The sequence below is a fragment of the Pelodiscus sinensis genome, chromosome 29, assembly GCF_052426305.1.
Source record: "Pelodiscus sinensis isolate ZL-2025 chromosome 29, ASM5242630v1, whole genome shotgun sequence".
NCBI classification, from domain to species: Eukaryota; Metazoa; Chordata; order Testudines; family Trionychidae; genus Pelodiscus; species Pelodiscus sinensis.
Window position 1 is genome coordinate 6,982,887 of NC_143080.1, and position 24,687 is coordinate 7,007,573.

Consider the following 24,687-nt stretch of genomic DNA (forward strand, 5'->3'; position numbering starts at 1 on the left):
AGAACTAAATGCATTCCTGACTAGACCTAGGTAATAGACAAGTACAAGAGTGGTTTTCCCAGATATGTTTAAGCCAGAAACTATCCTTCTGCCTTGACAAATATTCTGAAACATAAAATGTGTTAGGCTAGATGAGTCACAGCTCATTTTTGCTAACACATACCTTACAAAAATCCAGCAACAATAAAATATTACCTTACTATCAAATACAATACAATACAAGCCCCTTTGGTAGAATTGATCTTATTTTGTTAGATCTGAGAATTCTGCCATTTTATTTTAAAAAAGGTCATTTAAAGTCATTCAGTTTGGTGTGTGTGTGTGTGTGTGTGTGTGTGTGTGTGTGTGTGTGTGTGTGTGTGTGTGTGTGTGTGTGTGTGTGTGTGTGTTGCTTGGGGGCACTTGTCTATTTTTGTTGTATTCTTTTATGAAATGTTAAGGTTTCCATGCAGTTTGCTCTTCTTTGGATTGAACGCCTAAGATGGTGATATGGATTGGCTTAAAAGGGAAAATGTTTCTTTATCACACTTCAAAAGTACACTACTGGTTACCTTAATTTTGTCATTTATTTTTACTTTTTGTAAACTATAGCTACGTGTTCATGAGCAGGCAACTGAGCTGTATCCTGTGTGTGGTACATCAGTCTGGCAAAATTCTTCTCTCCCAGAACAAATGACCTTTTTTGGTCGTCAAGTAAATCTTTTCGGGCTTTTTCATTTTGAGACTGGGCAAATGGATTTCATGCCCTTACTGGTGACCTTGCATAACATTTTTACAAGGCTGTAGTGTACACACAATTTACATCTTTAGGGTCCAAATTCTACCTTGAGATGTGTGCATGGAGCACCCATTGAAATCAGTGGGGAACCCCATGCATATCTCAGGATAGCATTTGGTCTCTTTTTGGCACAGAGGAGTTCCTTAATTTCTCCATTTCATTTTATAAACTGCCAGGGTGGAAATTTTGGGACAGTTCTGAATGATGCATTATGTTAATGCTCTGAGAGGATGTGGTATGACCATCCTTCCTATCTTGAATCACAAGTACTTACACGTTATGTTCCCAGGAATTTCAGCCTGTAAATTCGTTAGAACCAAGTAATTTCAAAGTTTTCCCATTTCAATATGAGAGAAGATAGGTGACATAGTATCTTGTACTGGGCTGACTTCTGGTGCTTCAAGGAACAAGTTTTCGAGCCACTCAGAAAGAAGCAGTGTGTCTGAGCTTAGTACAAGGTGGAACAAGCAGAAGGAGTAGTGAATATTGGAGGTGGTCACTTGAAATGAAGTGAACCATTAAGGGCAGCAGAAAAGGTGATTATAATAATCCATAAAACGATTGTCCCTGTTAAACTCATGAGCCTGATAAACAACAATGGGCTTACATTCCCAGGCTTGTCTTTGGAAGGTGTGGTGCAGGTTTCCCTTGAGGATGAGTGTTGAAAGATCAGGTATGGAGTGATCGCTTTGTGAAGGGTGCTCAACTAGGGGTGATATGATGTTTAGTCTTTTACTGATCATTCTAGTAAGGGATATATACACATCTGCAGGGTTCCCCCCCCCCCCTTATTCTGATAGGCTGTGGTGCTGCTTTGAATCAGTGTGTCTTGGTTTCTGGGGCACGAGCTTCTGATCATGGTGAAGTTGAGGGGTTATTTAAAGGACAGGAGAGGGAGTTCAGGAAAGATTTCTTTTCAGACGCACCCTCTCCCACCTCTCAAGTGTGGGTTGTCATTTTCATATCCTGCCTGGGTTCCATTGTGGAAAGGTAGGTGACAACTCAGGGCGCACAGTCAGTGAGTTTCTTTGTCCTGTATTGAAGCCAGTTATCCTGTATTTGGCTGGCCCCTTTCCGTGATGGCCAGCAAGTCAGGGGTTACTTTGAGTTAGTGGCAGTGGCATAGTTAATGGTATTAGGTCTGTTTACATTACTACAATAAATACTTACCTAGGTGCTGAATATATTACAAGAAAATAAGACATTCCCTCTCAAAAATGCATTCTTCAGGTTATAGGCATTGTGCATTTATGGAGGGAAGAGTCAGCATCATGGATTGAAAGAGGATCTAATAAAGGTGTAAAATCCCACTTAAAGAGTTAACCAGTTAAACAATATGGTTACCTGGGATCCCAGGGTTGGGGGCCACTCCAGGGGGTCTGCTGATGCACAGTGCGCTGTGGGCAGGGGCTGCTCGAGGCACCGTTTAACCAGTTACTCCGTAAGCATGCTGGTGAGGCAAATGCTTCATAGGTAACACGAGTTAACATTTTACATTCCTAGCATCTAGCAGCCAGGACCACAGGTTTTTAGTCCAGGTTGTACCTCCCTAAGCCAGAACTCTCTTGTCTGGCAACATCCGTGGTACAGCAGGACCATGGATTTTACTGGACCACAGAGCCTAGGGATGGGGAGATCTTGTGGCAAGGCCGAGAGTGGCCCATGGCAGAGGCGTCTGGGGCTCCGGTGGGCACTGTGCTCTGTCCCCGGAGGCAGCTGACAGAACAGCGGGGAGCTCCAGCCCTGGCCAAACAGCAGGTGGGCTGGTGCCAGAGCCCAGCAGCAGTGGGGCCCAGGTGCAGGCTGTAAGTAGCCAGCAATAGGGAGGGAAGGGGGACTTGGAGTCCACTGAGAGGGCTTTTCCCTTGGTCCAGCAAATCCCTTCATTTGGGACTGGTCGGTCCCAAAGGTGCTGGACCAGGGACGTTCAACTTGTACTGGCTTTGCCACTGACGTCATATGTCAACTTAGAAGCAGTGAGAGGTGAAGGGACTAGGCTAAGGTCAGAATGAATTTATTACTGCTTGTACTCCTCAGTGGGATGTTGTGAGGAGTAAAGATCCACAAAGCACGTGGTTCTTGGGTGCAGCAGAAGTGCAGGCTTTCCTTATATTTTAGTCAGCTGGACTTACTACAGAAATCTTGCCTGGGCAGCAGAAATCTTGCCTGGGCAGCAGGCTTCTGAATCTGGCCAGAGGGGACTGAATTTGAGTGAGTGAATTTGAGTGTCACCTGACCACCATTCCATGTAAAAAGGCAACTGTTTGAAATGCTCATGGTCTCTGGTTAATACATAGACCATGCACAGGAATGCAGTGGTCATACCGTACATAAATTAATACTTATCTATACATCTCTTCATCCATTTTTCCCTAAGTACTGATAGTAGCATGATGGGTCACATGATGCCATATTCAAAAAGTTAAGGGCATTCCTTGGGAACATAACTTAGGGTGCAATCTAACTTCCACCCATCTTCAGAATCCTATATCCCACAAGCTTGTTGGCTTTCTTTTGCAATCTCTTGAAGCTTTGCTGAGCCATTCTACTTACCTCTTGTTTTTCTCCTCCTTGTGTGAACCTTGGTCTTTGTTGTTTCATCTTCTTTGTGTGTGTGATTGTCTTTTGGGGGCATTTTTGTTTTGTTTTTTCTGGGTTTTTTTTTCCCCCTCCTCCTGCAAACTGTCTCCTGGTTCCTCGTTCCCTGCATGCCACTAACTAGTTTCATTAGATATTAATTGATTTGTGAATTCAGGCTGAATTGCATCATCAGCAGATGGCGGATCCAGACCTGCTGGAGGAATCCTCTTCGCTCCTGGAGCCAAGTGAGATAGGAAGAGGTGCCCCTCTACGACTTGGGTAACTGCAACTTTTAAGCATGAATTTAAGCTTAAATTCTACACCTTATGCCTAAGTTTAAACAAAGACATTAATTTTCTTACCCATTACAAAGATAGCTTCCTCAATTATCACCTCTAATATCATTAGCTCACAGACATTTACCTTCTCCTCCTCCCCCATCCCTCTTCTGTTCTGAAATTTGATTTGTCCTTTTCATATGTGTTCATTTTTTTAATTGTATCCTTTGGTATATATGGTTGTGACGATTTTCTTCCACTGTTTGATCTGAGGAAGTGGGTCTGGTCCACGAAAGCTCATAACCTAATAAACCATCTTGTTAATCTTTAAAGTGCTACATAGTCCTGTTTTTTGTTTTCCTTAAGTGTTTGAGACCTGATTTTGAAACACACTGAAAATTCATAGCTTCAAATTAGTCAATAGGAGAGTCATCTTTGAAAACAAGGCTACTCATTTTGTATCCCTTTTCATTAGTTGATTCCAAGTCACCTTTGACACACATGTAAAAGCCAAAGACACTTTTGTTGTACCACTTTGCTGACCCTAGGAGTTTGCACTAGTGGTCTTCTGACACATGTGCCTATGGTGGGGGTGAGGAACCTGTTTTAGGTTGGAGCCACCAACCAACAGAAAAATCAGTCGGGAGCAACCCATAAGACAGAAACAAAAATACCCCAAAACCCACAATCCTCATTGACCTGATTCCTAATTGAGAAGCCGGGGGAAAAAAATACTCCAACTCAAACTCCAGCCCCATGAGGTGGTGGGAGGGAGCAGGTGTTGAGGCTCAGGGCTTATCCCCAGGGCCAGATTAACTCTTCTGAGGACCTGAGGCTAGTGGATTTTGGAGGGCCTGCTAAGTTCTGGGGTCTGGCTAAAAATGAGAAGTTTATTGTACAAGAAGGGGCTGCTGGGGAGCAGGCTGGGGCTGTAGGGTATGGGCAGGGTGTAGGTTGGGGGATGTGTTTTGGCAGGAGGGAAGGTACAGGAGCAGGTTGGGGAGTCTGGACAGGAGGTGGGTGCAGTTGGGGCAGGGGTTTGGGGTGCCTATCTAGCACAATTCCTGGGGGCTGCAGCTGGCAGAGTGTGACTGTTTGCACACTACAGAGAAACTTCCTGTAGATACCCCCCCCCCCCAACCAATGGGGATGCAGTGCCTGCATGGAGTACTTCCCTGCAGCATGCAGAGCCGCTTCCTCCCCTCCCAGGAGAAGCTTGTGGGCTGGATCCGGCCAGCAACTTGCTTTGATCAGGCCTGCAAGGCTCGGGACACCCTCCTTCCAGAGTGGGGCGAGCTAGCACTTCATCCATGGTGCCCCCTTGCTGTGGGAAGTAAGTCCCAAGCCTCGCGAGCCAGATAAAGGCACACTGCTGGCCGAATCCGGGCCATAGGTTTCCCAGCCCCTAACTTATGGTCTTTGAAAGCTGTATGGCCTGTCGCTGCCCTTCCTGCCTTGTATAGCACTTGGCATGGAAGTGACAGGCGCGGCATTTAAACTGACAGCAACAGGCATGGAAGTCATATGACTGAAGGGGAAATGAATGCATTCAAACTGGAAAGTGCTTTTTATTTTTTAAGCATTTAATTTACGGTCAGTTAAGGCTTGCTTTCAAAAGGGATGGAGGGCACTGCCTTTGATATGTTCCAGCTGTTTCCTCTCTGTCTCCCATTTTGATTAAAAATCTAACCCAAAATAGGTCAGCTGGATTTTGTAACTTTAGGCCTGGATTGATTAGCTAGCCCCCAATTAACCTCTTGCGGCCCCAGGTTCTTTGTGTGCCTGTGCTCTGCAAATTCTATTAGAGGCAACATCCTAATTCACAATTTTTTTCTGCCTTGTGCAGATTTGTGGCCGGCGTGATCAATCGGGAGCGAATCCCCACCTTTGAGCGCATGTTGTGGCGAGTGTGTCGAGGGAACGTGTTCCTGCGTCAGGCTGAAATCGAAAACCCCCTGGAGGATCCTGTGACGGTAAAATGAATTGCTTTGTGTGGAGGCAAAATATTGTGAGATCCCAAATTAATAACAAACATACAAGCAGACGTGGGCCATGATCCTGCAGTGAGCTCCGTGAGGGGTGGGTCTCTTCACTCCATTTCTGCCAGCATTGTAGTATCATGCCCTGAAATGACACAGGCATTTGTACTTGAGAAGTGGTTTCCCCCTGATACGCCCTGAGGTCAGAGTTGTTTTTCACCTGCATTGATAGTTTTTCACCTTGCATGATTGCACTATCATTGCTGTCGTCCTCCCTGCCTGCTCCCTGTGCTAGTCACCCCCTCCTATCTTGGAACTAGAGTTCTGGTATGTAAATTAATCATTAAAATTATTAACCAGTTAAATGATACAATTATACCAGTTAACCATTGGCAGGACAGCAGCCAGGCCTGGGTTTCCGCCCATTCTCCCAGGCTGTCAGAGTGGCTGAAGTCCTGTCTGATGGCCTGTCTGGGCTGCTCTGGCACAGCCAGCTATACTTAGCCAGGACTGACGCAGCCTGGTGCAGTTGGCCATCCAATCAGTTACCCAGTAAGCATTCCGGTAACTCTGATGCTTACTGTGTGACCGGTTAACCTTTTATATCCCTACTTTGGGGTGGGGATTCTTTATAAAGTGCCGTGCCAATCTGCAGTACTGGGTAAGTATTATTCCTGTCTACAGCAGAGGCTGAATGTCTTTGGCCTTGTTTGGGTGGTAATGATGACCAAGTTGGGAGTCTCTACATGGAGTCTGTTACTCTTTTGCACTATTCTGTAAAAGTCTTTCCCTTTAATCTTTTGAAGGTGGTCACCAAATGTGAGCTTCAGGGTCTTATACTAGCTTTTAGTTTTTGCTCTTTCTTACCATTTAAACAGAAAGCTTTCTAACTAGGAGGAATACTACTTGTATTTCGTAATGGCATATGCCAATGTATAGTACCCAAGCGTTGGAAACTGGGCAACTCCATGGCAGCTTCAGTTAAGAATTTAGCAAAAGAAGGGGCTGCAGTGAAACAAAGATTTGAAACGTCATTCAGTTTTTCCTTCCTATTTTCCCTATCAGTTTGGTTGCTGTGTTGCTCTACTGATTGCTGTAACTGAAGTGAATACCAGCTGTCTGACAGAGGCTATATTCTTAAATTAAGGAAATGTTGGACAATGAGGCTACACCTAGTGTAATTTATTCTCAGAAAAGTTAAGCTAAATTTCCTATGTAAGGTAGAACAACATCTTATTAACAAATGCAGGAAAGGGGAGTTTAGATATCTAAGTCCAAACAGCTGCACAAAGAATGTGCTGTTGACTTCCCTGGAGAATTCCAGGTTTTTTAGGCTCGGGGCATTCCTGTGATTAAATAAACCACATACATCACCTTATTTCCATTCATTCTTGTACTTGCTGCTTTATGCCAGAGTTGGTCTGGTTGGAAGAGAAAGTGATACACACCTAAGTACAGCCAAAATAAAAATTTAAATACAACAATAAAATCTTCTAATTTCCCCATGATTTTTCAGTTTTTATTCTTGCATAGACTTTATAGATCTGTTAAGCAAACAGGACATTGAGGCTGTACTTAGGTCTGGTAAGGAGAGACCATTAGACTTAGAGAGGCTACAGGGAAGTTCCTTTCACAGTGAAGTTTTTGTCATGATGTTGGGATATGTTCTTGATTCAATACATAACTTCCTGTGAATTTGTACATGCAAGAGGAAAAATAAGGAACTGTGTTGTAATGTGCTATAATAGCTGTCTTATACTGCATCTGTTTTTGTTTGTTCTAGGGTGACTACGTGCACAAGTCTGTGTTTATTATTTTTTTCCAAGGTGATCAGCTAAAAAATAGAGTCAAGAAAATCTGTGAAGGGTAAGCAGAAATCAGATTTCAAAACAGCTGGTGCTCGATTTTTTTTCTCAGTACTTCTGAAAACTGTCACTCATATTTCTAATGCATCTTGAAATACAAATGGAGTGTCATAATATGCACATTAATAGTTCCTAACATTTGTATTAATCAGAAAATCTATGATGCTGCTGCAAAAAATAGCATAATAGAAATCCTTAGTTGACCGTGACAAAGTAAGCCTAACAAACATCACATGGTATGTGTTACTGATGTGTAGTGGACAACCAAATTAGCCACCCTCCAGTTTTTAATCCTTAAAGTGGATGAATTGCTTTTGCTGGTACAGAAACACATCTGAAAGCAATCCAGCTATCACATACTGACGTTCGCTCCCACGCATTCTTCTCATTGGAAACATGACACATTTTCTGCTTGGGGAGACCAGTGCTTCTGAATGGTAGCTATGTTGGTGTAATGTCTCTCATTTTAAGCACCACTGGTTATTAGTTGAAGATGCTGTTATGACTTGTGGTGTTGCCTAACCTCTCAGCATATTTTTTCTTGGTTTTGTTGTTTCTCTCTTGCTCAGAATGAATCTTACACCTGCAAAATGCAGTATGTTAATGTCAAGGGCTGGACTTTGATAAAATCCCACTAAAGCCCATAATCCTAAAAGGCTCTTTTACAAAGCATTGTGTCAGTTTGGCTTTTCATCTGAAACCATTCAGGTGAACTAATTCCCTGTGCTTCATCAATATCTGTTTTCCACTGAAGAGCTTTGCATCTCCTTTAGGTTCCGTGCTTCCCTCTACCCCTGCCCGGAGACCCCGCAGGAGAGGAAAGAAATGGCTTCTGGAGTCAATACCAGGATTGATGATCTTCAAATGGTAACCATGCAGAACAAATGGCATCGTAGCTGCTTTAGCCTACATAAGAGCAGTCATACTGGGTTAGACCAAAGGTCTATCTAACCCAGTGTCTTGCCTTCCCAGAGCAGCCAGTGCCAGGCATCCCAGAGGGAATGGCCAGAACAGGGAATTCTCAACTCCTCCATCCCCTGTTGCCCATTCCCAGCTTCTGGCAAACAGAGGCTAGGGACGCCAAATGTGGGGTGGCTTACATGAACTTAAGGCTGGATTTGCCAAGACGAATTGGCCAAGTTTAGATAGTTTGCAGCTAAATGAGGCAGAGAAGCTGCTGTGACATTAAACAGTTTTGACATTGCAAGATCAGAGAACAGTTTTCTTCCTCTACTTAGTTCCGTTCAGCTGCATTGTTAGGGAGGTTCAGTTTTTCCAGGAGGCTGAGTGAACAAATCTGTACATACTGGCCTTGGTAGTGAAATTCATACTATCAGGCAAGGGGTGAATATGCACCGAGAGTAAGAGAGGAGTGCATCTTCAAAGCTAGAAGTGTGATGCTATGAAGGGTCTGGTAGATGATGATGGTCAAATCTGTGTTCACAGTTTGATTAACGAGCTGGCATTAGTTCATTTTCTGCCTGTCTGTGTGCTTTGGTGGTGTGCTGGAGTATTAAAACCTGATCTCTCTTGCACTGCAGCTCTGGGTCAGTGCAAGCAATGATTGAATACATGGTGAGCAAAGAGCTGAATTGCAACCTGTGAAGGTGCTAACTCTGTCCCAGCTAAATCCAGAGGGAGGGAAGCAAGATGCATTGCAGGAAGGCTGACAAGGATTGATTGGGTGGAGAGATGTATGGAAATAAAATGTCAGGCGAGGAATCAGCTGCAAATGCTGCAATGGAAGGCACTGAATGCAAGGCATTGTTTTAATATAGATGCCAACTCTCCAGCATGAAGGTGCTTAGAGCAATTGCTTAGCAATCAAAGAAGGGGATCCGGGCCGGGGGGGGGGGGTGGTACCTACAGGCATGGGCCAGACATGGTAGCCAGTCCTTGAAACAGTTCAGAGTCAGAGCAAGGGGCAGGCAGGGAGCCTACCTCAGCCCCGCTGCACTGCCACTTGAGGTAAGCGCCACTTGGTTGGAGCTGGCATCCCAACTCCCCTGCACTCCAATTCACTGCTTGAGATTGGAGCCCCTTCCTGCACCCATACTCCTTCCTGGAGCTTACACCTTGAGCCTCCTCCCACACCCCAGCCTCCTGTCTTATCTCTGCCCCAGTTGGAGCCTGTATCCCCTACCCAACTCCCAACCCTGAACCCTCTCTGGGACCCCAAACCCCTCATCCCCAGCCAGAGCCCGCACCTCCTTGCAGACCTCATCCCACTGCCCGTGCCCAGAATCCCCTCCTACACATTGAACTCCTAATTTCTGGCCCCATTCTGGAACCCAGAGGGAGCCCAGAGTCTCTGTGCCCCTCTCCCTTGCTTCCTGCCTCCCCACTGCAGGGCTGGGTGTGGCCCTTGACCGATATCTTTCTGTGGGTTTGTGGCCGCAATAGAGAGAAGGTTCCCCACCCTGCTGTAGAGTGAGGAGACTAAAGTGCAAGTTCCAAAGATGCAGCAGTGAAGGGGCATTGGGCTCTTAGCCCTCCGCTTAATCAGGCCTGTCCATGTGCTCCTGCCCCTAGCCGCTACTGTCTTGTGCCCCCCCAGCGTAATACCAATTGCAATGGAATACCACGCTGCTGTCTGTCCCGCTTTTCCATGCAAGGTGCTGAACCAAACAGAGGATCATCGCCAGAGGGTCCTGCAGGCCGCTGCTAAAAATATCCGCGTCTGGTTCATCAAAGTGCGGAAGATGAAGGCCATCTACCATACCCTGAACCTGTGCAACATCGATGTGACCCAGAAGTGTTTGATTGCTGAGGTCTGGTGCCCCGTGACTGACCTCGATTCCATCCAGTTTGCTCTCCGAAGGGGCACGGTGAGTATCTCCTCGCGCTGGAACTGCAGCTGTTGTCGTTCACCCTTGCCTCCCGCACAAGTCTCAGTGGGCTGACCCCTGACTAATCATTGTGCTGGAGGAGCCAGGATGGACTGTGATGTTTGAAAGGCATTTCTTAGGCCAGGATGGGCAATAATTTTTGGCGGGGAGGGGAGGGGGCACTTCAGAAATCTTTGAAGTAGCCCTGGGCCATCCCGGAAGGGTCAGGGCCTAAAACAGAAGGGGCGGGGCCAGGATGTTTTCGGGCTTCCCCACCCACAGACCATGATTGTTCTGGGGGGTGGGGGAGCCCCTTTGCCCTGCCCCTTCCCACTAAGCACCCAGGCCCTTAGCAGGGTGGGAAGAGGCCAATTAGGGCTTGAGGAGCAGGGGAGTGTGTTGAAGTTTCCTCCTGCCCTGCTAGGAGCGTGCAGCACTTCAAAGTGTGATGTGCTTCTGGCAGGGCAGAGGAAACTTTGTGCACTTCTCCCTCCCCCAGGCTCTAATTGGCCTTGGGGCAGGGGAGCAGCAGGGCCTCCGCAGGCCAGGTCACCCCGCTTGGGCCACATCTGGCCCGCAGAGGCCCTTTTGCCCGCCCCTGTCTTAGGCTGTGCCTAAAAATGGTGACCACCTTAGAGGACACTTTTTACTTATTTAATCTGTAACACTACAGTTACCAGAGATGTGCATGTAGTGAGCTCCATGGGGCTGGAGCAGCTCTGTGCCTAGGACAGGCAGGGAGCTGCTCCAGCCCTTGCAGTTAACCGGAAGGGGTAAGCGTTACTTGTTTAGGGTGAGACTAACCGGTTAACCTTTCACATCCCTCGAGGTAACTTGTCCAGAACAATAGCTGCACTTTTTCCTGGGATTTGGCAAGTCTGCTGAGCTGCTTGCAGCTTGGGTTGCCTCTGCTCATTGGACTGTGGGGATTAGAGCTCTGCAAGTTGGCAAGCCCAGCCAATGAGCACGCCCACCAGCTGGTCTCCAGAAATGCTTGGCTGCTAGGATCTGGGACGGCAGACACGGCTCTCCTCAGAGATTCAAAATCTGCCATTGAGACACAATTCCTGTTGTCAGTGTTTTAATGAAACCTCCCTTCCCCATCGGCTGCTGAGCTCCTTGGTGATCTATAGGACTTCCCCTCCTGCAAAACTCCAACATACTTTTGGGCCCTGAACTTCTTGAGGACTAGGCCCTGGATGATTCTTGCCAGTTCCCTGCAGTTTTCCTGATGCCAACAAGGGGCAAACCTGCCCTTCTGTACCCTGCTGGTCTAGGGAATGAAGCGTTTCTAACCCCAGTTTGTCTGTTTTTAAAACAGGAGCACAGCGGGTCCACTGTTCCATCCATTCTGAACAGGATGCAAACCAATCAGACCCCGCCAACTTATAACAAAACCAACAAGTTCACTTCTGGCTTTCAGAATATAGTAGACGCCTATGGCATTGGAACCTACCGAGAGATAAATCCAGGTAACCACACAACCTGTCTGTTTGTCCCTTTGAGCTGCTGAGTAAATGGCCTTGCTCTCTTAATGTTCATAGTCCTTGCACAAGATTGACCCAGCTATCTGAGCAAGTGTATTCTGCTGTTACTGTGAATTGTAAGAGACATTATTGCTATCTGACTTTGGAAATATGTAGGCTAATGGGTGGAAATATGTAGGCTAATGGGTATGTTAAATCCTTGGCACCTTCCTTGCAAATGACAGGTACTTTGCATGAGTAATCAGGATCTTAGCCCAAAAGGGCTGAAGAGGAAAGTAGGACCTGCATTTCATTGCTCAAGAAATTATATCTGACCCTTTGACTTATTAGCATACACTCTGGTTACATTATGTTCATGTTTTACTATTTTTTTAGATCTCCTTAGATCAGTTGTAATAACCCCTAAGTAGTATGAAATTCTTTCTTGTGCTTAAATTCCCCCCTAAAATTACTGCCTGCTTAACTGTAAAGTTTCCCAAAGTTCTTCATGCATAGAGCCCTGCATGAAGACGAAACTTATATTTGTTTCTGCATCTGTATCCGCAAAAATGAGCTGCAGATATCCATATCCACTGATGTGGATATTTGCTGGGCTGTAGTCACGCTGACCAGTTGGCCTTAGCTGACTCCTGTGCAGTTACTGTGTGTCTTTATAGGAAGTGTGAATTGTAGGAACCTTTAGCTTTGCAAATGTTGATGGTTATGCTGCACCACTTCCCTTTGCAGCATGTTGCAAGTGGTGTTGGGTAAGGGGAGTGTGATCTTTCATAAAGTCTTCAGAAAATGTCTTGATGGCAAATCGGTGTCTGTTGACTGAGGGACAATGTTTTAGGAGATGCAGAAGCTACCCTGTTCTATTTAAAGTTGTCTTAAGGATAAACTCTCATCTGCAAAGAGCTATTTTCTGGATACTGAACCAAAGAAGGGTGATTTCAAAGCAAGAAGGGCTTCCCATCAGTTGTAAAATGCATTTCTTGGAGTGGTAAACGCAGAAGTGCTCCGAGAGATCAGTATTATCAAAAAACATTGCATGCTATGGAATGAATAGCATCACTTCTCCCTTTGAGCTGTGATTTTCAAGCTAAATTGTCCTGATGGTCGTCGGCTTTATGCAGGTAGGTCCTTTTACAAGAGAACTGGGCCATAAAATGTCAACTCAAGGCAGGTGTGGATTTAGTGGATCAGAATATAATAGCAGCTGGTCATAAGATATAGAATCCTAGGACTGAAAGGACCTCCGGAGGTCATCTAGTCCAGTCCCCTGTTCTCAAGGAGGGACTAAGCATTATCTAGACCAGGGCTATTCAACACGTGGCCTGTGGGCCACATGAGACCTGCGGGTGGGAGCCAAAACAAAAAAGTAGTCAATATAATGCTCTTCTGTTGAGATGCGTTTTAGTAGCTAAATTCTTGGCCTGTCATTGCTCATTAAAAGTGCTTTTGTATGGGTGGAAATCAGATAAATATTGCATTTTATTAATATCAGCAGAGCTGACTTACATGGGGCCTGTCTGTTGTGTAGCCTTGCCTTAATTTTTGTATTCATGCCCATCAGTGTGAAAGAAGCTATTTGCATATATATTTGCCTGTATATGCAACCACACTTAAGTTGTGGCCCTCAACATGTGCTGTGAGTATCATTGTGGCCCCCAGGACTTCCAAAGTTGAGTAGCCCTGACCTAGACTATCTGGCAGGTGTCTGTCTAACCTGCTCTTTCCGTGAAACCTGCACATAACTATCAGACACAATCGAGTATAAATAGGTGCTTGGATTTTGGAAGTGGCTGGTAGCGCTACTGGGAGCATTTAAAAATCATGTTTTAATCCTTTTAAATGTGCTTTCCCAATAGAGGTGCTCCCAAAAAGTAATCTGTTGCAACTTCTAAATTTAAAGGTGTGAATGAATAAATTCCTCTTGTCCCCTTGTAGTCCTATTTTGTGTTTATATTAAAAGATTTGTCTACTTTGTAGCTTCTGTGCACTGCAGGGGTGGGGAATCTTTTTTGGGTTGGGGGCCCCTGGCCCACAGAAAAATCAGTTAGGGACTGCACACAAGTGAGAAGCAAAAAAGGGGGAAGAAAACTCCAAACCTATTCCCCTCGTACCCCAGAACCTCGAGGGCCCAGGCTAGTAGATTTTGTGCTCCAGCCCTGTAGAGGGGTGGCAGGGGACTAGAGTGCCAGCATGGGCTCCCCAATGCTAGGAGGGGAGCCCTGAGTCTCTAGGGCTCGATCCAGGCAAACCAGGGACCACATCCAGCCCCTGGGCCATAGGTTCCCCACCCTTGATATACTGGCAGCAGTTGTGATCAGTTGCCATGGTCGCTTAGAAGTAGCACGAGTATTTTTATTTTATTTTTTAAGAAGTTAACATGCCAGGTTTAAAGAAGTAAAATGCTGCAAAATGAGACTAGAGAGTAGAAAAGCGTTTTTTTACCGTAGATGGAGGAGAGATGATTGAGGTCATACATAGTCATCTCTGTTGGACAGCCCAGGCTAGGGATCGGTGCCTGTCTTCAGTCTTATTTCTCAATGTCTTGACAGTGGTGTATCCACTGGGGAGATGAAGGTGAAAAGTAATGGCTGTGGTGGGAGAGAGGAAGAAGTCAGCATGGGCACAAATCTGAGACTCGAAGAGCATGGGAGGTTAGATAACAATTGCCAACTTCAGAGAAGTTATACAGATCTTGCCTTTTCATTTAAGTCTCCAGAAACTTATTTCCACACATGAACAGAGCTACTTTGATAAGTCTCATGTTAGCGCTATATAGTTTTTCAGCATCTCCACTGAAGGTTGCTGTGAATGAATGTCTGAATTGTACTGCTAATAGAAAAAGTGGAAATAGCCAAACAGAGAAATGTCTGGTCTGTTTTCCCCTCCTTTCCAGCTCCGTACACAATTATCACTTTCCCGTTCCTGTTTGCTGTGATGTTTGGAGACTTTGGCCATGGAATCCTGATGACGCTAATTGCTGTGTGGATGGTGGTTAGGGAAAGTCGCATTCTGTCGCAGAAGAATGACAATGAGGTAAAGAGTTAGGCCAAACTCAGTTTGCTTTTAAAGCAGAGACCTAAATTGATTCTCTCTCTCTCTCTCTCTCTCTCTCTCTCTCTCTGCCCCAAACTACCAATAGTACAACTATTTTTTTCATGTAAAGTTTGTCAAACACAAGCAAACTGACAACAAACAAAAGTCCATAGACCACAAGATGAGTAATGTCCTTTCTCAGAATTGTGGGGATTTCTTTTGGTTTGCATATAAGTGTCTGAAGCAATGATTCAGACAGTGTGGTTTGATGGTTAATTGGTGAGGTTTTTGCCGCGGTGAGTGCTGGTTCCTTTGATAGGTGATTGTAAACAAGAGACTAAGCTCCAGTTGAGCTTGCTCTTGCTTATGGTCCACCATCCTAAACCTCCCCACAACATGGTTAAATTGGCCATGCTTGTTTAGGGCGTGGAGTGATGAAAAGAAACAGGTCAGCACTGAAACACGTTGGCAGAGCATGGGAGAAGTTTGCACCATACCTGCCCATGCTCTGAGGATCTCTGGAAAAATACTCCCTAATACCTGGTCACACTGAAAGTTAAGACATTTGATCAAAAGGGATATTTTCAGTACATCCCCTGAGCTGGGAGGTGTGACAGACAGACATGATACACGCGAATGGGCTGGCCATCGGTCCTCTGTGCTCAATTTGCATCCTCCTTGCAGTTGTAATTCCTGCATCCATCGTTCATGCCGTGGAGTATCAAAGGCCCACTGGATTTCATCCAAGACTGGCAGCCCTTCCCTGGAATTGGATGGTTTCAGCCTGTCTGTGTGTGTTTCTCACAAACTTCATTTTTTTTTAAACAGATGTTCAGTACCATTTTTAGTGGCCGGTACATCATTCTGCTGATGGGAGTGTTCTCCATTTACACCGGCCTTATCTACAATGACTGCTTCTCCAAAGCACTTAATATGTTTGGCTCGTCATGGAGCGTCCGGCCGATGTTCTTGAAAGGCAACTGGACGTAAGTTCTTAGGTGCTTGAAAAGCAAAAGTATGGGGCAAATTCCATATGCCAAAATCAGTTTTGTAATCGCATAGGAATGTATGCATGGCAGGCCCCTCAGCAGTGTTATTTCTTTAGGAAACGTTTCCTAGGAGAGCAAAGCCCCATGCTATGTAAAGAAATACAAAGATTTGAATGGCCTTTGGATAAACGGTGTGTCAGTTGGCTCTTCCTGGTCTAGCTCCCCAGAGGCACTATTAAAATGCATGGAAAGAGGCAAATTGCGTGGTGTGTTTCTCCCTTCCTCCTGTGTGTGCATTTTGCTTCCACCCAAAATAGTTATTTAGCTATGTCTTGCCAAAGAACCCGGGTATTCCTTCATGCAGGCTGTTGAACTGAGGTGCTTCCCCTTTGAGGATCAGAAGGAAGCCAGTGATGTGTGTGCTCCAGTTTGAGGGCAATTTTTACAGTTTATGAAGCTTGATACCTCTTTATACCCAAACAGAGAAGACTTACTTCGGGACACCCCTGTGCTGCAGCTGGACCCTGCTGTGCCAGGAGTCTTTGGTGGACCGTATCCATTTGGCATTGACCCAGTAAGAGTTCTTCCTTCTAGTACATGTGGCTTATGTAGCTGTAACTTTCTGGTGCACAGTTAAATAAGCTAAAGGCTTGTATGTTCTCTTAGCAACTTCGGGGCAGTAACTGTTAAGGGAAAATACTGAGCTGGGGGGTGAAGTAGGTTCCATTAGTGAGATCTGAGACGTCACCTATTAGTATAATGGCTTAGGGTATGGGAATGGTGACCAGTAGGATTTCTGAAGATCTCTGACTGACCCCTACCCTAGCTGTTTAGGACTGCAGTATCCCACTGAATTGGCTTTAGGCGTGAGACCCTGTCATGCATTTCCTAGTGAACTTGTAGCTGCTTCTGCAAAAAGACACCCAGGTGCCTTCGAGGTGTGTGGTTCTGGATAACACTAGAATCTTTCTAAGCTACCCCAATTCAGAAAACTGCCCTTAAAACAGATTTGAATTTGAATTGATCCTGTGTAGACATTAGAGGGGCATGCTGGTGGTAGGGGCCAAATGAGGAACGGCAAGGTTTTTTTCCCAGGCAACATCGTAGATCTGAGAGCTCAGTTTTTCTCTTGCCACAGCTGATCACTTTGAAAGCGAGCCAGGTACAGACCTTTCTCTGCTTGAGTGCTGATAAAATCAGCTGTTACAAGGGAAAATAAATCACTGAATTTAAAGTTGGCTGGTAGGTGAAGAAACAACCGACGATGGAATGTTTTATTTAAAAACATGTCTGTTTATAGTGTCTGTCCCGTTAAACTGGACAGCACAAGATAGTTAAACATAAGTAAATGCTACTTTGGTTCATCTGTCTTCCTGACACTCACTGATTCAGACTGAATCCATGCTGTTTGTGACAGATTTGGAATATTGCCAGCAACAAGCTGACTTTCCTCAACTCCTTTAAGATGAAGATGTCTGTGATTCTCGGCATCGTCCACATGCTTTTTGGTGTCACACTGAGCCTTCTCAACCACATGTAAGTGTTCTGCTTTTACTAGGACATGCACTTCAGAAGAGTCTTCCTTGTATACAAGTGCAGAATGTCTGTATTAGACTTATCAGAATGAGATTAGACTCTTAGGTTTTCACATCTAACTCCTTGTGGCTCTTGCAGCAGCTTTGAAGATGGAGAGAATTCAACGTGAGTTACTTCATTAGTCAGGAAACACTGCATTATGGTTATTTCTCCTCCTAGGAGACTATATCTATGTATCAATTACAGCTCTTCAAAAATTTAGCATTAAATATGGTTAGAAATATAGAAACTCACAATTCATTTGTTTTTACAACTCTTCCTTTTGCATGATCCATTGAAAGTTAATGTCACTATTTTGGTCTGTATTAAGGTTCTCTCACTCCAGTCAAATATGGTAATGTTCTAACATCTGTCAAATTCTAATTCTTTCTCCGTAGCTATTTCAAGAAACCATTGAACATCTACCTTGGATTTATTCCTGAAATGATTTTCATGTCGTCATTGTTTGGCTATCTTGTTATCCTCATTTTCTACAAGTGGTCTGCTTATGATGTTCACACTTCAAAGGATGCTCCAAGCCTTCTGATCCATTTTATCAACATGTTTCTCTTTTCCTATAATGATCCCAGTATCAAGATGCTTTATAAAGGACAGGTATGTGGTCTCACTGTAGTGAGACTGGATGACGGATGATTTGTAATACTAGAGAGCCTTTTGCTCCATAGAGCTTAAATTCTGAAAAGGAGAGAAAACATGAAAAAAGAACAGAGTGATTTAGCGTAGCACGCTTTATCCTGAAGCACCCCGAGGCATTAGTGACGCTCTTTGTGCATTATGTTCTCAGAAAGGCGAGCAAAGAGTAACTAATCCAGGTGTACCTGAAAGTAACTACAGGTTGGACCTCCCTGGTCCTGCACCCTGGGGACAAGGGAATTTTCCAGACCAGGGAGATCTGAGAAGGGGGCACCAGCCTCCCTGCTGGGCTTCTCTCCCCAGCCTTCCAGCCCCACCCAAGCTCGTGGTGGCCTCACCGTCTTCCCTGTCCCGCCAGCTGTGGGCTTCGGAGCTCTGCTGCCCCTCTGGTCCCACCAGCTGGCTCCACTCAGAGCTGCCAGTGACCTCTGCCACTAGGGTTCTCTAGGCCCACAACAGCTGTGCTCCTGCCAAACCACGGATGTTGCTGGACCAGAAAGTCCTGGACCACAGAGGTTCAACTTGTAGCAGATTTTGAGCATGATCAAGACACCAAATACCCTCTCCTATTTTTCATGGTACTTTTATGGGTTTTATAGGAACCAGAAGAGATTAGGACTTACTGTCCATTTCAGTCGTCTAGTGCTGTCTGACTCTGTTCTAAGACTCTTGTCTAGGACAGACTTAGGAGAGAGTGCCAGCTTCCACACAGCTGCTGCATGCAAGTCTACTTGGATTTCCCATAGTCATCAATGGATGACTACACCTCCCCTTGCTCAGGGTGCATAGTGCGATGCGAATGCAGCTTGAGGTGTTGCAGCTTCAGACAAATAAGAACGGTTCAGTCTGCTGGTTTGGGAAGTGATTGTTCTAATAGGATCTGTGTGCCGGGGAATCTGGGAGTTAGGTTGCGATATGCAGGAGCCCTGTTCTGTGAAGCACCACAAGGGGAAGGGGGCATGCACATCTCACCTCGTACCATGTCTCTGTTTTTTCCACAGCTAGGGCTTCAGTGCTTCCTGGTGGTTGTTGCGCTGCTGTGTGTGCCATGGATGCTGGTAGTTAAACCCTTGGTCCTTCGCCATCAGTATTTAAGGAGAAAGCATTTGGTGGGTGACTCTTCTGGTTATTTCTGATTGAAACTATTAGTTCAAAAGCTGCAGGCTCCATCTTGATATGTTTATATAGGCTCACATTGAGTCACGTTCTCGGAAGCCCCTTTGCGTGCTCACCTACACAAAGACAAGTGGGTTTTGTCGGACACAAGGTGATGCCTGCCTCTGAGATCTGGATCTAGCTCTGATTCTGCACTAGAAAACCTGTGCGTGGATACTGTTGTAAAATGAACCCCTCCTGCTTGGGTACTGTCAGCCCACGTAGGAGCGCGGAAGCCATCGATGGTTGAACTCGTTTCTGTGGCTTGGTTGCCAACGTGCAGAAGCAGAGATGTGTCTGTTAGTGAATTGGTTGACAATAACGTCCTCAACCTGATTAAAGGAGCTTGGAGATGAAAATGAGACTAATTTTTGCTTGTGAATGTGGGAGCTTTTCTCTTAGGTTTCCTTTGTCTTTGGTGGCTATGCAACTGTGCTTGTGTATGTACAAAATGTAGGAACCTGGCATACATGCACTGAGGCTACCTGAAATTCTCCCTGCATGTACGGCAGACAACTGTTAGGATGTTACAGTCAGTCAAAATACAGTTCAGTTAAAGACACTCCCTCTCCCTTCTCTGACCATCTTCCATCCTCCCATGTCCCCTCCATTCGTCTCCCTTTCTCTTTTGTTTTTCTTCCTCTTTCTCCTTCCTTCTTCCATTCACTATCAGGAAGGGCAACCCGTGGCGGGCCAAGTCAGCACAGTCCAGAACGAGCAGGCACTAGAGGCAGCAGCGGCTGCAACAGTGAGTGGCTTTAAAATCACGTGACGGATTTAAAGATGGGGAGTTGGTTTAAAAAAAAAAAAAAATTACACTCCATAACCTCTGAAATAGTGTCTACATATCTGTACTTCCTACGAGATAATGAGATCCCCTGTGGGGAAGCCGATCCTGTCTCAGCACGATAAAGTCCAGTATCCTCAATATAATTGTGATGAATTCTTAAATAGTTGCGTACACAAATGAAGGAGAATTACCTTGTAACCCTTCTCTGAAAAGTGCTGGAGAGATTCCTAGCCCACAAGAATGCCTAGTCTTCCTACCTCCAAGATGAAATCTCCTTGTTTTACATTCTTGCATATTTGTTTTTATAAACTAGAAACTAGATTTGACCTCTTCTGTTTGAAACCTTTCTGTTTACATTCCATATTCCAAAAAGTCATACATATGTGTGGTCCTCTCACCAGCACTAACCCTATGGCTTCCCATCAAGAATTATTAGATTTTTTTGAGGGGGGCGGCTTTGTGGGGACTTGCAGAGCCTGATGTTCTAATGAAATGGCTGTGTCCTAGACAGAGCTAGGTGTAAATTTATTAACTACCACCCATGGCCAAAGCCCACTGCTAACTAGTGCATTAGGCAACCGAAAGGACACTTTTCCATTTTTTGTCACGTTTTTTAAATTTGCCTTTTTATCCAAAGAGACTAAATTATGCCAATAAACGATCTGAATTGAATTTTGTGCTCAGTTTTATAATAAGTGACCAACTTAAAATCAGGTTTAGTCTTCAGATATTAAATAACCTTACAAAAATCTTTCAGGAGTGATAAGAAAAATCTAATAAATTGCATTCTTTTGAGTGTGTGATACATCCATTATATTAAGTGCATAAGGCCAGCTGTGAATGAGGCTTTTTGCACACTTTTTCTAATAGTCATATCCAGTGCACAGCAGAGGGTCAGATCCCCATGTGATGGGAAAATGTCATGGCTTTATTGATAGGAGTTGCGCTAAAGCAGTTGACACCAGCCCCAAAGAACATACATTAGCCAGGTGCATGTGAGAAGGCTGTATGCTAATCATGTGGTGATGAACTCTCAAGCACAAATCTCTAGTGACTAGAAGTGTGACCAGCAGAACACCACTTAACATTTGCAGATTTGGTAATTTGTAACAATTTGATGCCAGTTTTAAAAAAATGGAATCCAAACACAAGTCTTATCACTCTTTCCAAGAAATATACAGCTTACTATCTTAATGTGTATTGCTTGCTTCTGTCTTTTCTTTTTATTAAAGTAAGCTATCTGGAGCCTATTTGAAGGTAATCTGATAAGAATTAGATAAATCCATTCCAAGTTGGACACCTGGCCTGACAATAAATTGTATCAAGACAAAAACAAGGCTTTCAAAACCAGCCTCTTATAACAAGTGCGTTATACTAATAATTGGTGCTTTAATGTGAAAAAACCAAGCATGTTATCTGCATTGATGAACTATGAAAGTAGAGATGGAGGACACAAAGTTTGATCTTTGGTTTTCATAGTCATACTTAAATTATAGCATGTTAAAGTTTTGATTTTAAAAGCCATGTTTACATTCCATACCCCCAAAATATTTGTGCACACACTGAAATGCTTCTGACACCTAGATATGATAGAGGCACCTAAATAAGTCCTATCTAATTAACTTTTCCTGTTCTATGGGAACTTTTCCAAAATCATTTTTACTTTAGGAACACCTATAACTGCTAAATGCACCACTATCTAAGGGCAGGTGCTAACTTTGTAGGTCAGAGTGTATATTGACTGCATTTCAGGTTTGCACCCTTCAGCCCTATCAGGTTTTGCAGTTCTGAACATACAGAGTTGAGTCTCAGATTTCCAATAAAAAATTTTCCTCTGTTGTTGGATGTTCTTGAATGAAAATAAATGGAAAAAATGCTTATAGCGTGGGAAATTGGCTGCTGGCTGTTTAGAATCCTGAAAATAAAGTTAAGCGCAAATTAGATTTTAATTGTCTTTCTACATTCCACTTGCAGTGCATGAAAGCTTTATTGTAAGAGAGCCTCTTGAACAGCGAATGTCTTCATTGCTGATGTTAGCTGTTACGTGGAAGTATAATCCTGTAGCAGGTTTAATGTAACTGAACAGGCCTAATTTCCAAAATGAAGCAGTCCTAACTTGATCAGATAAGACCAAATGAGTTAGAACAGAGTCTCCTTTTTAAGTATGACCTTTAAAGTTTGAGAAGACACAACCATCCTTTGGTTCCTCAAGTACTGAATGTCTAAACAAATGCCTATAATAGAATCATTTGCACAGTTCAGGACTTCCATGTAAGGGAAGGTCTGATTCTTCTTCGAGGATGTCCCCGCGGGTGCGCCACTATGGGTGCTGGGCTTGCCCCAGCGCCGCAGACGGAAGCTTGTTAGGAGCAGTATTCGGCCGGACCGCTCATGTGCCGTGGGGCTCGCGGCTTTCGCGCTCTAAACGAATGCCTAGAATGGAATCATTTGCACAGTTCAGGACTTCCATGTAAGGGAAGGTCTGATTCCCACCCCAATGCCATTCCTCCCACTGTGCGTTGTGGACATGCCTGGTACAAATTGGTGTGGTGCAAGGGTATAAATATTGGATATTGGCATATGGGATAAAGCTGCTTTGTGACTTACCAGTAAATGGTTTATTTAATATACAGAAGTATTTGCCTTTCTGGCAGATTCCAGGAGTTCCAAAAGCTATTTGAATTTTTTTAACATTGTTGTACAAACTCCCTCAATTTCATCCAGTGTTCCACTTTGAGAGTCTATAACTCTTGGTCAAAGGTGAAGATGTTTTATGTCAAATTTTATGACATCAAAAATCAATTCAAAGAGGTTTTATTGTTTTTCAGACCCAGCAGTTGTAACCACATGTCTCCCACTCAAGCAGGAACAGCAGTATACTCCATTTGTGAAACTTGATTGTGCCTTGACTCTTACCATTTAATATGAGGCTTTCTTTGAGCTGCTGCTGCTTTCTGGAGGTGTCCAAAATGCATTCTCGGATCCCCTCCAAGTGTCACGCTAACCCACAGCAACACTCTGCTCTGTCTCTTTGCCCACCTCTTAGGGAACTCACAACTTCGGTGGGATCCGGGTGGGCAATGGACCGACTGAAGAAGATGCAGAGATAATTCAACATGACCAGCTTTCTACCCATTCTGAAGATGGAGATGAGGTAAGCTTCCAATCGGTCTTAACTTGGCTGCTCTAAGATGAAAGGGGCTGTTTCCTGCTTAATATATTGACCAGTGTCTAAGATCCTAACTTGGCTAAAACTGCAGCAATTTTAGATCTGGTCTTAATTTCCTGCTTCCTCTTGCTGCCTTTCACTTATCCTCCCGAATGAAAATTCTCTGCACAGGTCAAGGAATGGCTCTTTCAGTCTTAACTCTCAGTACAAAGAGTGGACATCTGATAGCCTAACTTTTTATCCCTTTAGGCTCCATAGTAAAATCTAGGCAGTTGTTAGACACACTTTATCCAGTTCAGGCTCCAGTCAGAATAGTAATTGTGTTTATTATTTGAGTCGCCCTATTTATTTATCTCTGGCATTATAAGCCTGTGTTAAAAAATCCAAATGCACTCAAGTCTTGTTTCAAATTCACTTTGATTAACATGTTTCCCTGATTGCCTTGCCTCTTCTAACACACATGGGGAGAAAAAGGAAAAGTCGTGATTTCTCATCTGTGGGATTTTCTGCTGCCTGTTTGGATAGGGTAGTAGACTGTTGTTGCCATGCATTACACAGCCTGCACGATGTATGCTGTGCGCTACCGTTCAAATATGCCATGTTAATAAGGGATTTGCTCAACTCGTGTTCATGTCTAATGTTTATGATTATGGGACTCTGCACTAAATATAAATTTATGTTTACAAGCATGCAGAGGATGAGGTGGTAAGATGACAGCCAGCTTTGCATTCATATGTATTTGTGCCATTTCTCATTGATGTAAAAATCATCTGCTGAATTAACAGTTTTTTTTTTTTTCTGCTATGTGACTTGTTTTTCCATACTAGTTATTTACATGTCACGAGCTGTTTCTGGTATTCCATACAGCATCATCTCCATTTTAAAATCCCTTTTCTGAATTGCTGCCTCTCTTTAAATTGTTTGCTTTTTTATCTCCCTTGATTTTTAGACTGCAAATCCTGCACAGTTGTCAATCAAAAGATCTACAAGGGCCTTCTAAATGTTTATATTGTAGAGTTGCTGGAGAAGCAAGACTTCGTTATGCACTTGGCCTAAAAAGATACAGCAGTCTTTGGGAATGTCTGGGTTTTATGCAAACTACTTATAGATTCACTTCACCTTCCTCTCCTCCCCCCCCCCTCCCCGGCTCATCCAGAGCTAGGTATTGTATTGACTGAATATTGCCCTAAACTGCAGCCAAATATTGGAACCTACAAAATTAGATTTGCAGATGTCCAGAGAATTAATATTTTCCTCTTTTAAAGAGAGGGTTTATCAGTGAGAATTGCTCATATTCAAACAAATAGATTATCTGAGAGTTGGAGACACACAAAATACTGTTTTGGAACAGACTGTTAAATCTAACCAGCCTCTCTGCTCTTCTTGGTACTGAAAGATCATTTGTTCTTCCTACCTTCCCTAGTCCTAGAATTGGTCTGATATGTTGGGGAAGATCAACGCTGCTGTGGTTGATTTTTCCGGGATTTGATTTAGCAGGTATAGTGAAGACATGCCAGCTCAAACTTGGAGGGC

General features: G+C 44.2%; 1 protein-coding gene across 6 annotated transcripts in view; it reads left to right on the forward strand.

Annotated features, from left to right (window-relative positions):
* The window catches only part of ATP6V0A1 (ATPase H+ transporting V0 subunit a1), a 53,217-nt gene that overhangs the window by 10,595 nt on the left and 17,935 nt on the right, over positions 1-24,687 (forward strand). For 3 of the 6 annotated variants that reach the window (XM_075911423.2, XM_006113124.5, XM_075911421.2), the window contains exons 6-18: positions 3,534-3,637; positions 5,483-5,609; positions 7,399-7,481; positions 8,254-8,347; positions 10,096-10,308; positions 11,630-11,780; positions 14,683-14,822; positions 15,651-15,808; positions 16,295-16,385; positions 17,229-17,347; positions 17,785-18,001; positions 19,042-19,149; positions 23,032-23,139. In XM_075911423.2, the coding sequence (XP_075767538.1) occupies positions 3,534-3,637; positions 5,483-5,609; positions 7,399-7,481; positions 8,254-8,347; positions 10,096-10,308; positions 11,630-11,780; positions 14,683-14,822; positions 15,651-15,808; positions 16,295-16,385; positions 17,229-17,347; positions 17,785-18,001; positions 19,042-19,149; positions 23,032-23,139 (1,713 nt within the window). Of the gene's footprint in view, positions 1-3,533; positions 3,638-5,482; positions 5,610-7,398; positions 7,482-8,253; positions 8,348-10,095; positions 10,309-11,629; positions 11,781-14,682; positions 14,823-15,650; positions 15,809-16,294; positions 16,386-17,228; positions 17,348-17,784; positions 18,002-19,041; positions 19,150-19,868; positions 19,944-23,031; positions 23,140-24,687 lie in introns of all 6 variants that reach the window. The other 3 variants (XM_025179732.3, XM_075911424.2, XM_006113126.5) reach the window with 3 other exon arrangements.